The sequence below is a fragment of the Phacochoerus africanus genome, chromosome X (genome assembly GCF_016906955.1).
Source record: "Phacochoerus africanus isolate WHEZ1 chromosome X, ROS_Pafr_v1, whole genome shotgun sequence".
Classification (NCBI taxonomy): domain Eukaryota; kingdom Metazoa; phylum Chordata; class Mammalia; order Artiodactyla; family Suidae; genus Phacochoerus; species Phacochoerus africanus.
Window position 1 is genome coordinate 129,184,175 of NC_062560.1, and position 13,902 is coordinate 129,198,076.

Here is a 13,902-nt window from a genome sequence, read left to right on the forward strand (position 1 = left end):
GGGTGGAACTCGGGTGAAATCAAAGTGCTTTCTCTTAAAATCACCCGGACTGAAAGCATGTGCTTCCTTTTTAGGTGCGGGCGGCCCCTGGACTCTTGTCCGGTTTCTTCCACGAGTATTTGCTGGTTCATCCCCTGCCTCTTCTTGGGGGACGATTTTCCAATCAGCTTTTACTTCTCCTGCTCCGACGCCCGCCCGCGGCAGGGAGCCCGCCGTCTCCCGTCGTCTCCCGGGGCGGGAGCTGGCTTCTCGGCTCCCCCTTCCTCCTCTTTCCCCTCTCGTGCCTGCGCATCTTCTCAGCCGTCCGTCCGCAAAGCCGCGGCCACGTGCACTGCCCCCGGGCGCTGGGGTCCTCGTTCTTCTCCGCGACCCCGATCCGGGCGCACCTGCCCCCGTCCTCCGGCTACCCAGCCGAGGGCCCGGGGGCTGCCGCGCTGGACGCGGCAGTGGCGCCCACGCTCACCCCGGCATTTCCAGCCTGGCGAGGCCGGCCGTGAGGGGCCCCGAGGCGCCTCCTCAGCCGGAGGCGGGCCCGGCCCGGGCGACGGCCGCGGCTGCTCGGTGGCAAGGCCGGGGGCGCCCCGCCTTCGCCTGCCCGGGCTGTGCGTCGGGGGCACCGTCCGTCCGGGAGGCCGAGGTGTCCGCGTCCGGCTCCGCCCCGCCTGCCTGCGGGCCTCCCGTCCATCTGCGCATCGGCCCCTCCTCCCCGAGCGCGCCTTGTGCGCCAGGCCGCGGGGACGGCCGGTCCGCGCGAGGACCTCCCTTCCCGCTCGCGCTCTGCGTCTCTCCGCGACCAGCCGGCCTGCGGTGGAGACGCCGCCGCGCGCCCCCCGTTCGCCAGGTGAGCAGCGTCGTCGCGGGAGCCGCGGCCGCCCGGGCCGCTGCTTGGGCGGGACCCCGCGGGCCCGTCGCTTCCGCGGAGAACGGCGCCGGCCGCGGGCGGCTCTCGTCGCCAGGTGGCGCTAGCGGCACGGGTCGCGCCCGAGGGCCGGGGCCGCGGGCCTGGGCGCCGGGGGGAAGGCAGAGCCGGGCTCCCCCGCCAGCCTGCGGGCGCCTCCGGCCCGGCCGCCCCGCCGCCCCGGTCGCAGCCTCCCCCGCTGTCCCCGCGGAGGGCCGTTCCCAGGGCGTTCGCCGCCCTTCCTCCACCCGTGCGCGTGACGAGGGTCCCGGCCGTGTGTGCGTGGCCGAGGGGCTCCTCCAGGGCCGGGCCCAGCGGTAGGCACCCCGCGTGCGGCGCCGCCGCCGCCGCCGCCGCCGCCTCCGGGCAGGCGGGGGCTCTGTCCCCGACGCGCGCCTTGGCCTGGGCCCGCGTGCGCCGGGCAGAGCCGCACAAGGGATGCAGCAGGACGCCCGAGGCTGAGTGGCGGAAGGCGGGGCCGCTCCCGCATTGTCCCCTGGGCCGGGTGCTCGGGGTGCTCGGGACGCCCGAGCCGCCGGGGCCCCCAAGCTCCACGGAGGGGCCGCGCGGAGGTGCTCTGGCGCCCGGGGCCCAGGCCTCCTGGGGTGGCAGGCAGACGGGGCCGCGTGAGGGCGTGAGCCCGGGGGGAACGGCGTCGCAGCCGCTCGGGTCTTCCCAGCCGCGTCCCCAGGCATCGCGGAGCAGAGCAAACAGGTCCCCACTCTCTGCCCTGGCCTGACTCCTCAGCCTCCCACTCTGTCTGCGTGCAGAAGTTGTGACAGTTTTAAGCCACCTTCCCTTTGGGGTAATTTCTTCTGTAGCCACAGTAACTGGAAGAGAAAAGTATGGCTACAATCGCCAAACATAAAATAATGGCTCCCCGACTTTGTCCGGGGTCCTCACTCCTCTTGATTTTTGTTGACTCCAGTTACGTCTCATGACAGCCCTGCAGGGACATATTCTTCCCATTTCCAGTCCTCGGAATCCATGGTTTAGGTCCAATCTAATCATCAGGGAAATGCACACCAAAACCGCAATGAAATATCCCTCACACCTGTCAGAATGGCTAGCACCGCAAAGACAACAAATAAGAAGTGTCGGTGAGCATGTGAAGCATAGGGAACCCGGCCCTTCCCGTCGTGGCGCAGTGGGAAAGAACTCGACTGGGATCCATGAGGATGCGGGTTTGGTCCCTGGCCTCACTCAGAGGGTCAAGCATCCAGCGTTGCTGTGAGCTGCGGTGTAGGTCGCAGGTGGGACTCGGCTTTGACATTGCTGTGGCTGTGGTGGAGGCCAGCAGCTGTTGCTCCAATTCAACCCCTAGCCTGGGAACTTCCATATGCCATGGGTGCGGCCCTAATAAGCCAAAAAAAAAAAAAAAAAAAAGGCGAACCCTCATGCACTGTTGGTGGGAATACAGATTTTTGCAGCCACTGTAAAATAGTAGAGGTTCCTCAAAAAGTTAAAAATACAACTGCCAAATGATTCAGCAATTTCGCATCTGGGTATTTACCCAAAGAAAACAGAAGCACTTATTTGAAAAGCTATAAACTCTAATGTTCATTGCAGCACTATTTCCAATAGCCAAGATGTGGAAGCAACAAAGGCATCCATCAATAGATGAATGGAGAAAGAAGATACGTGTATACTCAGCCATCAAAACAATGAAATCTTGCCACATGTGACAACTTGGATGGAGCCAGAGGGTATCATGCTAAGTGAAATAAGTCAGACAGAGAAAGACAAATATCGCCTGATCTGACTTATGTGTGGGATCTAAAACATGAAACAAAACCCATGAGACTCACGGAACAAAGGGGAGCTTCCCAGAAGGGAGGGGGGGGCGGGGGAAATAGGGGTAAGGGGTCATATGCTAAGGAGGTGACACGTGTGCACTACGCAGCGTAAAGGAAGAGGGCCAGTCGTCTGGTAGTAACTTCGTACGGGAAGATGACTCCGAGGCTCGTGGTGACTGGTGCATCATCTATGGAAAGGGCGAATCCTCATGGCGTCTGCCGAAGACTACTATCATATTGCTCATCAGCTACGTGTCAACTAAAACTTTAGAAATGGGAGTTCCCTCGTGGCGCGGTGGGTTAAGGATCTGGTGTTGTCACTGCAACACTGCGGGTCGCTGCTTTGGCCTTGGGTTTGCTCCCTGGCCTGGGAACTTCCACATGGCTGTGGGGGCGGCCAAACACATTTTTTTTTTTAGTAAAATAAGAATGAAGCCAGCTGCATCATCAACGACCATAAAGCAATGACGTGTTTCTTCAGACCTTCATTTCCTTATGAAGACTCCCATGTCACATAAAACTTACATTAAATACATTTGTAAGCTTTTCTCCTGTTTTGAAAAAGAGATTTGGGGAGTTCCCGTCCTGGCGCAGTGGTTAACGAATCCGACTAGGAACCATGAGGTTGCGGGTTCGGTCCCTGCCCTTGCTCAGTGGGTTAAGGATCCGGCGTTGCCGTGAGCTGTGGCAGAGGTTGCAGACGCAGCTCGGATCCCGCGTTGCTGTGGCTCTGGTGTAGGCCGGTGGCTACAGCTCCGATTCGACCCCTAGCCTGGGATCCTCCATATGCCGCGGGAGCGGCCCAAGAAATAGCAACAACAACAACAAAAGACAAAAAAAAAAGAAAGAAAGAAAAGAAAAAGAGATTTGGCCAAGGTCCCTGAGGATGCTCATAGGTGTGTGGAAGATTCAGGATTGTCATTCTGGTCTCCATCAATTCGTCCCCAAGCCGGTTGAGGGCAAGCCCAGACCTGGACGAAAACTCCTAGTGGGGAAAGCCCCCAACAACCTTTAGTTCAGGTAAGTCAGTCACCAGCTCGGGCTGTGACTAGCCAAGCTCGGGCCACGGCCTCAAGGCTGCGTCTTGCCAGTCCCAGGGCTTCCCCTAAACCAGTCCAACAAAACTCTGGTAGCACCAAAAGCCCACTGAATGTGTTCGTGCCTGCTGCAGCAGACTCCAGGCTGTTCTTACAGAAAATTCTGGGCTCCCTATAGACATTGAATGCATCAGAGGGGCGCTGAATTCACTGCTTATAAGTGGTTTAAACAGATCACTCTCTGTTAGTCAAGAGAACCCAAACAGAATGGCAAACACCGGCCACCTCTGACCTTGTCGGTCTGGCTAAGCAGCCCACACCCTAGAAGGTGATTCCAGGAGAAGGCCAACCTGGAGTTCCCGTGGTGGCGCAGCGGAAACGAATCCGACTAGGAGCCATGAGGATGCGGGTTCGATCCCTGGCCTTGCTCAGTGGGTGAAGGATCCGGCGTTGCCGTGAGCTGTGGTGTAGGTTGCAGACGCGGCTCGGATTCTGCGTTGCTGTGGCTCTGGCGTAGGCCGGTGGCTACAGCTCTGATTCGACCCCTAGCCTGGGAACCTCCAGATGCCGCAGGTGCGGCCCTAGAAAAGGCCAAAACAACAGCAACAAAGCAAAACAAACAAACACACACAACCCAGAGAAGGGCAACTAAAACTTTCAATCTCCTACTTTGAGAGAATCTCCCAAGCAAACTCTCCCTACCAGACTTGGTCCTTATCGCTAAAAATGTTGTCCTTGGAAAAAGGACAGCGACAAATTAAAAAGGTCCAGGTGATTATAGCTTTTCCAAGAGCCGAGGATCAAACTCCTCCTAGTGATGAGGCTCCAAGGCCATAGAGTTTGCCATGGTACCGGTAGGGTGGCTGGGGAAGCCACTCTCCAGATCCGGGATGAGTCCCTTACAGTGTCACTTGATACAGGAGCTACCCTAGCAGTGCTCAAGCCTCGACCGTCAACAGCCCCTCCCGCGGAGTAATACATCTATTCAAGTAAGCCACCCTATTTTGGGGGGACCTTTCTCAGGATAAGCATCCATTTCTCCCGAGTGAAGTGGCATCTGCTGTCATTTCTTTCTCTCGAAAGGGAGAAATAACTCTTGAGTTCAAATCCCCTGAACTTAAAGGAAGGATAGTTGATCAGGGCTGCTTCCTATCAACCTTGGGAAGTTTTGTTTCTGGTTTCCAGTGACATGAACAAGCAGAGACCCGAGTCAGGCCGGTTTCACACAATAAAGCCAAATTGAGCTTGATTGTGTGATTGGACTGGTTTTGTCAGCTGGTCTCCACTTGTTTGTGATTTCAACAGACTCTAACCGGACTCTCCACTGGTGACTTTTCCCGCCCGTAAATACAGGCTGCCCCCCGCCCCCGGTGGACTACCTATAGCTTGCCTGCAGTTTGTGTGTCTCCCGAGTTGCAATTCCTCTGCTAGCCCCAAATAAACTCAGTTTGGGGGATGATTTTGAGCTTGGCTCCATTGACCGCTTTCTTTGCAGCAACGGCACAAACCTCCACCTCCCAGACTGAAAGAATGTTTGTGTCTCTTCTCACCCGATGCACAGAGGAGGCTGAGTTTGACATAATCGTATTTCCTTAGAGTCTGGGAACCTTTCAGATATTCCAGTGCAACTACTCAGACCCGAGATTCTGAGCAAGTGGCGATGCATCTCAGGGCAGCAATGGAACAGACTGGCAAAAAGATTAGAAGCAAATTTAAATGAAAACAACCGCTCTTCTTTAAATTTTTAAAATTTTATTTTTAAGTATAGTTGATTTACCATGTTATTGCAATGTCTGCTGTACAGCCAAGTGACCCAGTCATACATATGTGTACTTGCCTTTTCTCAGTGCTCATCCATTCTAAATACAAAAATATGGAACGTGTTTGTGTGTCATCCTTGTGCTGGGGCCGTGCTAATCTTCTCCGTATTGTTCCAGTTTTAGTATATGTGCCTGTTGTGCACACCCTGTATAAACTCCTCCCCTGAGGACAGAGGGGAGCAGCCAATACGATGGCATGAGCAACCTGCGCCAGGTGTGCTGGCTACCTGCCATCCCCAGCCTGCTGTCGATTTGGGCATTGACTGATGCTAAGTGGGCAGTTTAAATGTCCTAGCGGAGTCTCCTCTCTCAAATCAGGAACTTCCTTCTTTGTCAAGGTTTTCCTTAGTGGTACCTTTTATTTTTTACTAGATTCCAGAGTTTAGTAAGTGTCAGTTCTGACAGTGTTTGCCAGCTAATTAGCAGCATTTGTGGAGGACTGGAGCCTTTCTTGGCAATGTCACCCAGAACATCCGTGCACTGTGTTTTAACTGAATATCCAAACTTTCAAAAATGGAGAGAATCTAATAAAACCATAGTGGAAGAATGAGAGGGGAAGCAGGGTGGACAGTGTTATACAGGAGCTGAATTCTATTCATTAGGTATCCATCTCTAAAACATAAGAGTCCAGGCAGAAAGACAAAAGGACACAAGAGCAAGAAAGGGACGGGGAAGGGACAGGACAGGGAGAAGGAGGAAGAAAGGCAGGAAAAAAGGAAGAAAGAAAAGGGGACGGAAAGGAAGGGCCGAAAGAGAAACAGAGAAAAGAGTGTGGGGGCGGGGGAGGGAGGAGAGAGGGGAGGAAAAGAAAAGGAAACAGGTCCTCCCTGTAGTCAGCGCAGCTGCCTCCTTCAAGGCGACAGTTTTCAGCGTCTTCACAGCCGTCGGTATCGTGCCCTCCCTCGCTGTCACCATCAACAGCATCCCTCGCCCTCCCGCCCGTGACCCCAGGGCTCTCCACGTCCTACAGAGCAGGCAGACTCTGTCCAGGCACACGAGGTAACAGGAACAGGACTTACTCTCCCACCTGAAAGACCCCCAAAGACCAGACAACAGATCTGAACTACAGGTCGGGAGACCCTGGCTGGCTGGCTAGCAGGTGGGGGATGACAGTGATGTCTGGGAGCCAACGGGTGGGCCCTGCAGTTGCCCCGGGTGACTGTCTGGCGAGGGGGGTTCCTGGTGGGGCTCAGCAGACGCCCTGAGTTTAGCGGATGGAATTGAAATTCAGAGCCCCTACAGTCGGCAGGGCAGAGGGGAGAACCGTGCGTGTGGACAGAGGGTCCCGCTGGAGTCCGCCGCAGACCCCTGACCAGCACGAGTGTGTGTGAGGACCCCGTGCAAGGACCACCAGAATGGATGAAAAGCAACGGTGCTCAGCACTCCAGCGAGGCAGGGACTAGTGGCTGTCCCCACCTGGCACAATGGCAAACCTCATGATTTCAAGAGGCCTCAGAGCTCTTGTCTCATTAGCGTGGGGAAAAACGAGTCCTACACTGAAAGCTGCTCCGGTCCCTCGCAGCAAGTCTTCAAAGCAAGTATCTGGAGGGTTTAACTGTTTCCAAGTCAAACATCCCACGAATAAACATGAGTGCGTTTAGGAGCACAAGACATAACCAGCAGCCAAGGTCCAATCGTAATGTCTCGTATCCAATGTAAATTTACCAGGCATGCAGAGGAGCAGGAAAATCCAACCCACGATGAGGAGAGATCCAGCAATAAAAGGCATTCCGGGAGTTCCTGTTGTGGCTCAGCGGTAATGAACCCGACTCGTCTCCACGAGGATGCGGGTTTGATCCCTGGCCTCGCTCAGCGGGTTAAGGATCTGGCACTGCCGTGAGCTGCAGTGTAGGTTGCGGATGCGGCTCGGATTCCGAGTGGCTGTGGCTGTGGTGCAGGCTGGCAGCTGTAGCTGCGATTCGACCCTTAGCCTGGGAACCTCCACATGCCGCAGGGGCGGCCCTAAAAAGCAAACAGAACAAAACAACAAGCACCACAACCCCCCAAAACTCATTCCAGACTGGAAGGAAAGAAGAAGAAAAACTGCCTTTATTTGCAGACACGATCGCCTGTAGCGAAAAGCTGATGGAGTCCACAGAAGGAGGACTGCGGGATACACCGTGTTGGAGAGAGCCCTGGAAGGACGCACAGGCCGTGAAGAGGAGAGGCTTCATTCTCCGTGTCGAAAGCAAGGAAGAGGCGGTCCTGGTCTTTTTTCTGCTTCAGATTCCAGAATCCATTCATCTTACAGCTGAGAGTTGGTGCCCTTTGCCCGACATCCCCCGCCCCGTTCCTTTTCTTAGAGGCCTGACGTTGGAAAGCGTGTAGGTTCGTTCTCTGCCTCTCTGAGAGTATGTCTGTAGTTTTAAAGGCGAAAAAGCCTTTGTCAGCGTTACAGCGTCTTTTTCTAGGACCTGGGAGACGTCTCTTTGGAATGTAAACATCCAGCAAGACAGCAGCCCTTCCTCCCAGTTTCTGTGGGAGGGTGGAGACCGACCTTCAGTGGGCACCTGGCTCCCGACTGCAAAACTAGCTCCTGTCACGAGGACAGGAGACGTTGTCCCCGGACAAAGCCAGCTGTATTAGTGCGCTCAAGCTGCTGGAACAAAATACTGATCCCCTGATCCACAGAGGGCGGCTTGCAGAATGGCAGCTTATTTGCTCACAGTTCCGGAGTCTAGAGACAAGTCCATGATCAAGGTGCCAGCAAATTCCGCTTTCTGATGAGGCCTCTTTCCCTGGCTCTCGCACAGCTGCCTTCCGTGCCTCTTTCCTCAGTGCACGAGGGGAGATGGAGATGAGAGCGCGACCTTTCAGGTGTCCTCCTGTGAAGGACACTGACCTTTGTGAGACTAGGGTTCTAATCTTGTCTTTGCTACTTGAAATATGGTTGGTTTCCAATGTTGTGTTAGTTTCTGGGGTACAGCAAAGTCATTCAGTATCTTATATACATATCTCTTCTTTTTCATATTATTTTCCGTTACAATTTAAGATTTTGAATGTGGTTCCCTGTGTTTTACAGTAGGGTCTTGTTGGCTTATCAGCGTTATGTTCAGTAGTTTGTAGCTACTGATCCCAAACTCCTAGTTTAGCCCCCACCTCCTTTCCCCTTTGGTAACCATACATTTTCTGTGCATGTGGGTCTGTTTTGTAAGCAAATTCATTTGGGCCATATTTTAGATCCCACATATAAGTGATATCATATGATACTGTCTTTCCTCTGGTCCGCTTCACTTCATGTGATGACCTCCAGGTCAGGGCCCCATTCTGAGGACTTCATTTAGCTTTAGTTGTTTCCTTGAAGGCCCTGTCTCCAGGTACAGCCATACTGGGGCTTAAGGCTTCAAATACAGATTTGGAAGGGGCAGTGGTGGGCAGGGGCAGAAACCTACGTCCAAAACACCAGTCAGTTTATTTTGTTATTTTTTTGGGGGGGCGCACCCACAGTACATGGAGGTTCCCAGGCTAGGGGTCCAACTGGAGCTGTAGCCACTGGCCTACACCACAGCCACAGCAACATGGGATCCGAGCCACATCTGTGACCTACACCACAGCAAATGGCAGCGCCAGATCCTTAACCCACTGAGCGAGGCCAGGGATCGAACCTGCATCCTCACGGAGACTCCCCAAACACCAGTTAACTGATATATTGAGTCACTGCAGTTCCCAGGTAAACTTCAGATGAGCTGGACCTGAGACCTGGTGGCGGCGAGTCCTCTTATTTGAGGACAGGCATGTTATGAGTTAGAGCTGCTTGGCTCTACAACAGGGAAAGGTTTCTTCCTGCCTTTGGAATCTCTAGGTAGATTTTGCCTGTGCTTTGCATCACGTTCTTGTGCAGAATATGCCTACTCAGGAAAAGTATCTCAAAATGGTGACAGTGGCCAATGCGGAACAACAGGACCCAGATCATTTTCATTTTCTTCCCTTTCCTAAATTGCCTTCAACTGCCTTTTACTACTGGAACATCTGAACCCCAGAGCCTCCCCTCCCACCCGAGGACAAAGGCGAGAAGATCTGGATGCCGCAAAGAAACTCCGTTTTATTATCCGCGGTAAGCAGTACCTAGGCAGCAAGCCAAGCCACGGGGGTAGAGAGTGGCCAAGGGCTGGTGCAGGCAGACAATCGGGCCCTCCAATAAAGTGGCCACTGGTGCGAAAATCACGGTCTTAGGGACGGACGCGCTGCCTAGGACAGGGTACTCTTGTGGCCTCAACCCCCCTTTCCAGGCCGAGGCTTAACAAACACCGGAGGCACGAAGTGCTGCATGGTCTGCACCACGACGGAAAGCCTGCTGAGCAAGGAGGCGGTGGAGATTTGCAGGAGGCCGGAGTCTTCAGACGTTAATCGGCTGAAAGTGAAGGAAAAAGACACTCACCTCAGAGATGATACCTCCTGGCCTCCCTGGCCCCCCAAACGGCCCCCGCACCCCAGCCCCTCCTTAGACCCACCCTGGCGCCGCCACGTCTCCAAAGGCGCCCTTGGCAGAGGCGCCCTGTGCCGCCTGCTGCCACTGCCTCCCAGCCCGTGTGTGCAACTCACATAACCAGGTCACTGCCAATCACTGTGAGCTCCCTCTGCACAGCCCCGTGGTAGAGGTCAGCACCTGCGCACAGGTACCTGCGAGCCACCTCCGCATCCGTGTAGGACAGGAAGGGCACCGTGAGGGCGCTGGAGGCTTCAGTTAAGGCCCGTCTGCGGTTCCGGCCCCCCCCCCCCCGTCGGGTTGAGGCCCGCCGTCCCCCGGTTGCCCCGCAGGTTCCCCCAGAGCCCCCAGGCCAGGCCTTCAGGGAACTCTATGCTACGGTCCCTCAGGCCACCCTGGCCGCTGCCCACAGGCTGCTTGTTCCAGCCGCTCTTGGTCCCCCGGCTCCCATTCTGTCCCCCACCGGGGCCACCCCAGCCCCCCACCAGCCCCTGAAACCTCTCCTGCTCCTCCTCTGACCCCCTCCCACCTCGCGGGTCCCCTGCAAAGGATACAACTCCAGCGGCGGGCTTCCAGGGGTCGCACCAGGGGAAGAGGCCTCTGCACCCGGCGCAGGGGCAAGCGACGCCCCTTGGACCTGGGGAGCTGCACCGGCCACAGCGCCCTCCTCTCCTTCACCCTCCCAGCCGCCAAGGCCTGCGCAGCCTCCAGGGCCATTGGGTGTCCCTGCGCCGCCCTCGCCATCGTCCGGGGCCTGCATGGTGGCCGTCCTCTCCTCCTCCCCGCCAGCGACCAACTGAACAGAAGCCCAGGTCCTCCCGAAGCCCCGCCCCTTCAGCCCCAGGCGACCCAGTGCGCCTGCGCAGGCCCCCTGGCAGCGCCTCCTGGCCTCTGATTGGTGGCCACCAAGCCCGCCCTGCCACGCCCAGGAGACCCCGTGGCGCCGGACGGACTCTGCTCCCGCTCGAAGCCCCGCTGCTCCGGTGGCCGCCCCCGCCCGGCGGCCTCCTCCCCCCCCCGCCCCCACCCCCACCCCCACCCCGGTGCGCCTGCGCACACAGGCCCTCCCGTCCTGGACCAGAGGGCTGGGCGTGCAGGCACCCGGGTAGGGCGGGCCCGCCCCAGAGTCCAGCCCGAGGAGGGGAGCCGCAGAGCGGGCTCCCGACGGGGCCGACGGCCTGCGGGGGACGGTGGCCCCCCTGCTCAGGACGTGCAGTGCCCCAGGGGCACGAACTCCTTGTCCCTGCGCCTGTGTCCCTCGCGCGTGTGGTAGCGGGCCCGTGGGCACACGGTGACGGGAGGGTGGCACACGGTGACGGGAGGGGAGCTGCGCCAGGGAAAGGCCCTGCCCGGCCCCAGCCCGGACCTAAGCACGACGAGCTTCTGAGAGACGGGCCAGTGAGCCCCGGGCCCCGGGCAGCCCCCTTCCTCGGGCCGCCCCGAAAGCACGTCGTCCCTTGAAGACGGGCTGCGAGGGCGCCCACGTGCCCACGGACGCGCCGCCAAGACGGCGACGACAGCCTCCCTCCCCCAGGCCTCGACGGCAGCTCCCGAGCCAGCTACTCTAGCTACTCGTGGCCGGCCCCCATGGCGGCCGTCGCGCCCCCTGCGGGGACCGATGGTCCTCCTCCTTCCTCCCGACGTCCTCCGGCCGCTTGTGCCCGCTCCCTGTGCCCCCTGCCTGGGCGCCAGCGCGGCCCCTGCCGGCCTGGCCGGTGCTGCTGACGGCTCCTGCCCCTGGGCCGGGCGCCCCTCACAGCTCAGGCCCGAGAGGCCGCACGGGCCTCGTCTGGGCTCCTCTCGGCTGCTTGCAGGCCACCTGCTACCTGCTGGACTGGTGACCCGCCCGCCCCAGCCGTCCCCACCTTCCCCTCCCTGTTCCCTTCCCCCACAGCGGTCTAGGAGGTGCTCCCCCCGGTTCTGGGGGGGTCTCGGGGCCAGACTTTCCCAGCCCCGCTCCGGAGCCGAACCTCCGCCTCCCCCTGACCCTCAGGACCCGGGCCCCCAACCAGCGCCATCAGCCTCCTCTGGCTCGTGGGGTCGGTCGCAGGAGGAGCCCCAGTGGCCGGGGAAACGCCCAGCTCCAGTTCTGGGGAGCCTGGGTGTGCACCTTGCGGTGGCGAGGAAGTCCTTAGTGGGTCCCTGGGTGGTGCTTTGCCAGGCTGGCAAAGGCACGCGGGAGGGCGGGCAGGTACACGTGCCGAAGCCGCGCTGAGGCTGCCCCCGCCCCGCGTGGGGCAAGGGGCCAGGGTAACCAGCCTTCTGGCAGGCCGGTCCCCTGCAAGGCAAGCCCTGGGGCTCGGCTGGACTGAGGCCGGGCACCGGCCCATCTGGTGCCAGATGGGCCTTGGCGAGCTGAGGACCGGCCGGCAGCCCCCTGCCCACAGGCCTGGCTCCAGGTGGTCGCGCTGCGGCGCCCCCTCCCTCAGGTCCAGCCCGCGAGTTCTTCCCACCCAGCGGAAGGCGAGGCTGCCCCCGGCCTTACCCTGAGCCGCGCGCTCCCCTCCCCGCTGGCATCTCAACCAGCAGCTGTGGGGAGACCGAAGGCAGCGGCGGGGACAGCGGGGGCCTGGGCCCCCCGCCCCCGCTGCGCTCCGTCCCCGTCCCCGTCCCCGAGGGCCCGCGCCTCTGCCCTGGCGGGGCGCTCTCTCGCAGCATCCTTCCCCGAAGGCTTTTTTCTCCCCGGTGTTATTATTATGATCTCGCCTCCGCCCCGCCGCCGCCCCGCGTGCTGTCCTGAGGTCCCCGGGGCCCTGGAGGACCCCGGGGGGGCGGGGGAGGAGGGGGCTTCCCTGAGCGGGAGCAGGGATGACGAGGCCCCGACGACGCAGCAGCAGAGCAGCGAGGACGCGGCATGGGCCAGGTGAGTCCCTGAGTCGGAGAGGGCGGGACCAGGCCGGGCCTGAGGGACCCAGGCAGGGAGCCCGAGCTGTTAGCGTGTGTGTGTGTGTGGGGGGGCTCTGCGTTTCCGAGACGTCTCTGCCTGCGAGTCTACAGGGAGGGCTGCCTGCGGGCGTCAGGAGGGGCCGGGCGAACCTCGCTTCTCTGTGACCGAGGTGTGACCGGCGCCTAGAACGGCTCGTGGCTTGAGGAAGCATCTCACGGTCTCCCTGATCAAAGTCACCCAGGAACCCCTGGGGCTCGGACTGTCTCTGCCAGTCCTGTGCATTGTCACTTTCTCCTGCGCAGGCGGCTCTAGCCTCTCAGGCAAGTGCAGGCCTTCCTCTCTGGAGCCCGAGATCAGAAGCACACGCTGCGGGGCCTCTTTGACCTCGGTCAGGGCCTGGGCTCCAGAGGCAGACCTGCCTGTGTTTTCCGTTGTGTGACCTTGATTCTTTTTCTCTGATTTCCAAGGTGGTCTTTCTCCACGTAAAACTATACAAACATTGAAGAGATGCACACGCTGCAGAGGGAATGTTGACGCGACCTAGGCTGTAACCGTGGTTAACAGCGCGAACATATTTCATGAGAAAAACTCTGAAAACTAGGACTAGAACGGAACTTTGTCACCCTGATAAAGGTCATTTACTGAGACCCCGCAAGTAGCATTCTAGTCAATGGCGACAGACCGACAGGTGGTGTCCTAAGAGCAGGAGCAGGGCCTTTCGCTGCCCATATTTCGCCGCTCCTCGTCCCCCAAACTATGGAACTATGGAAACTTAATTGACTGATAACATTGTAGAAGTTGAAAGTGTGCAAAGTGATGATGTCTCACACACACACACACACACACACACACACACACACCCAACATGATTGCCACAAGAGAGTTAGTTAACAGCTCCATCACGTCATAGAGTTACCGTTGTGTGTGTCGGTGTGTGAGTGCTTCCATTCAACATTGTACCAGAAGCCCTAGCCAGAGCAAATAAACAAGAAAAAGAAAGAAAATACATCCGAATCGGAAAGACAGAAGTAAAACTAT

The 13,902-nt window shown here is 58.4% G+C and overlaps 1 protein-coding gene and 1 pseudogene across 1 annotated transcript; both read right to left on the bottom strand.

Annotated features, from left to right (window-relative positions):
- Positions 1–5,598: 5,598 nt before the first annotated feature.
- Positions 5,599–5,694, bottom strand: LOC125119059 (uncharacterized; annotated as a pseudogene).
- Positions 5,695–9,573: 3,879 nt separating this feature from the next.
- On the bottom strand, positions 9,574–10,968 carry LOC125118517 (EKC/KEOPS complex subunit LAGE3-like). Its single transcript, XM_047765096.1, has 3 exons — positions 10,532–10,968; positions 10,094–10,222; positions 9,574–9,902 (listed from the first exon to the last, which is right to left on the bottom strand). The coding sequence occupies exons 1-3, from the start codon at positions 10,735–10,737 to the stop codon at positions 9,764–9,766; spliced, it is 474 nt and encodes a 157-aa protein (XP_047621052.1). The 5' UTR covers positions 10,738–10,968; the 3' UTR covers positions 9,574–9,763.
- Positions 10,969–13,902: the final 2,934 nt, after the last annotated feature.

Coding starts and splice junctions, on each gene's coding strand:
- LOC125118517 (XM_047765096.1), bottom strand. CDS start 10,737: ATGCAGGCCCCGGACGATGGCGAGGGCGGCGCAGGGACACCCAATGGC. Junction 10,223..10,531: donor GGAAGCCCGCCGCTGGAGTT/GTATCCTTTGCA, acceptor TGAAGCCTCCAG/CGCCCTCACGGTGCCCTTCC. Junction 9,903..10,093: donor ATTGGCAGTGACCTGGTTAT/GTGAGTTGCACA, acceptor CTTCACTTTCAG/CCGATTAACGTCTGAAGACT.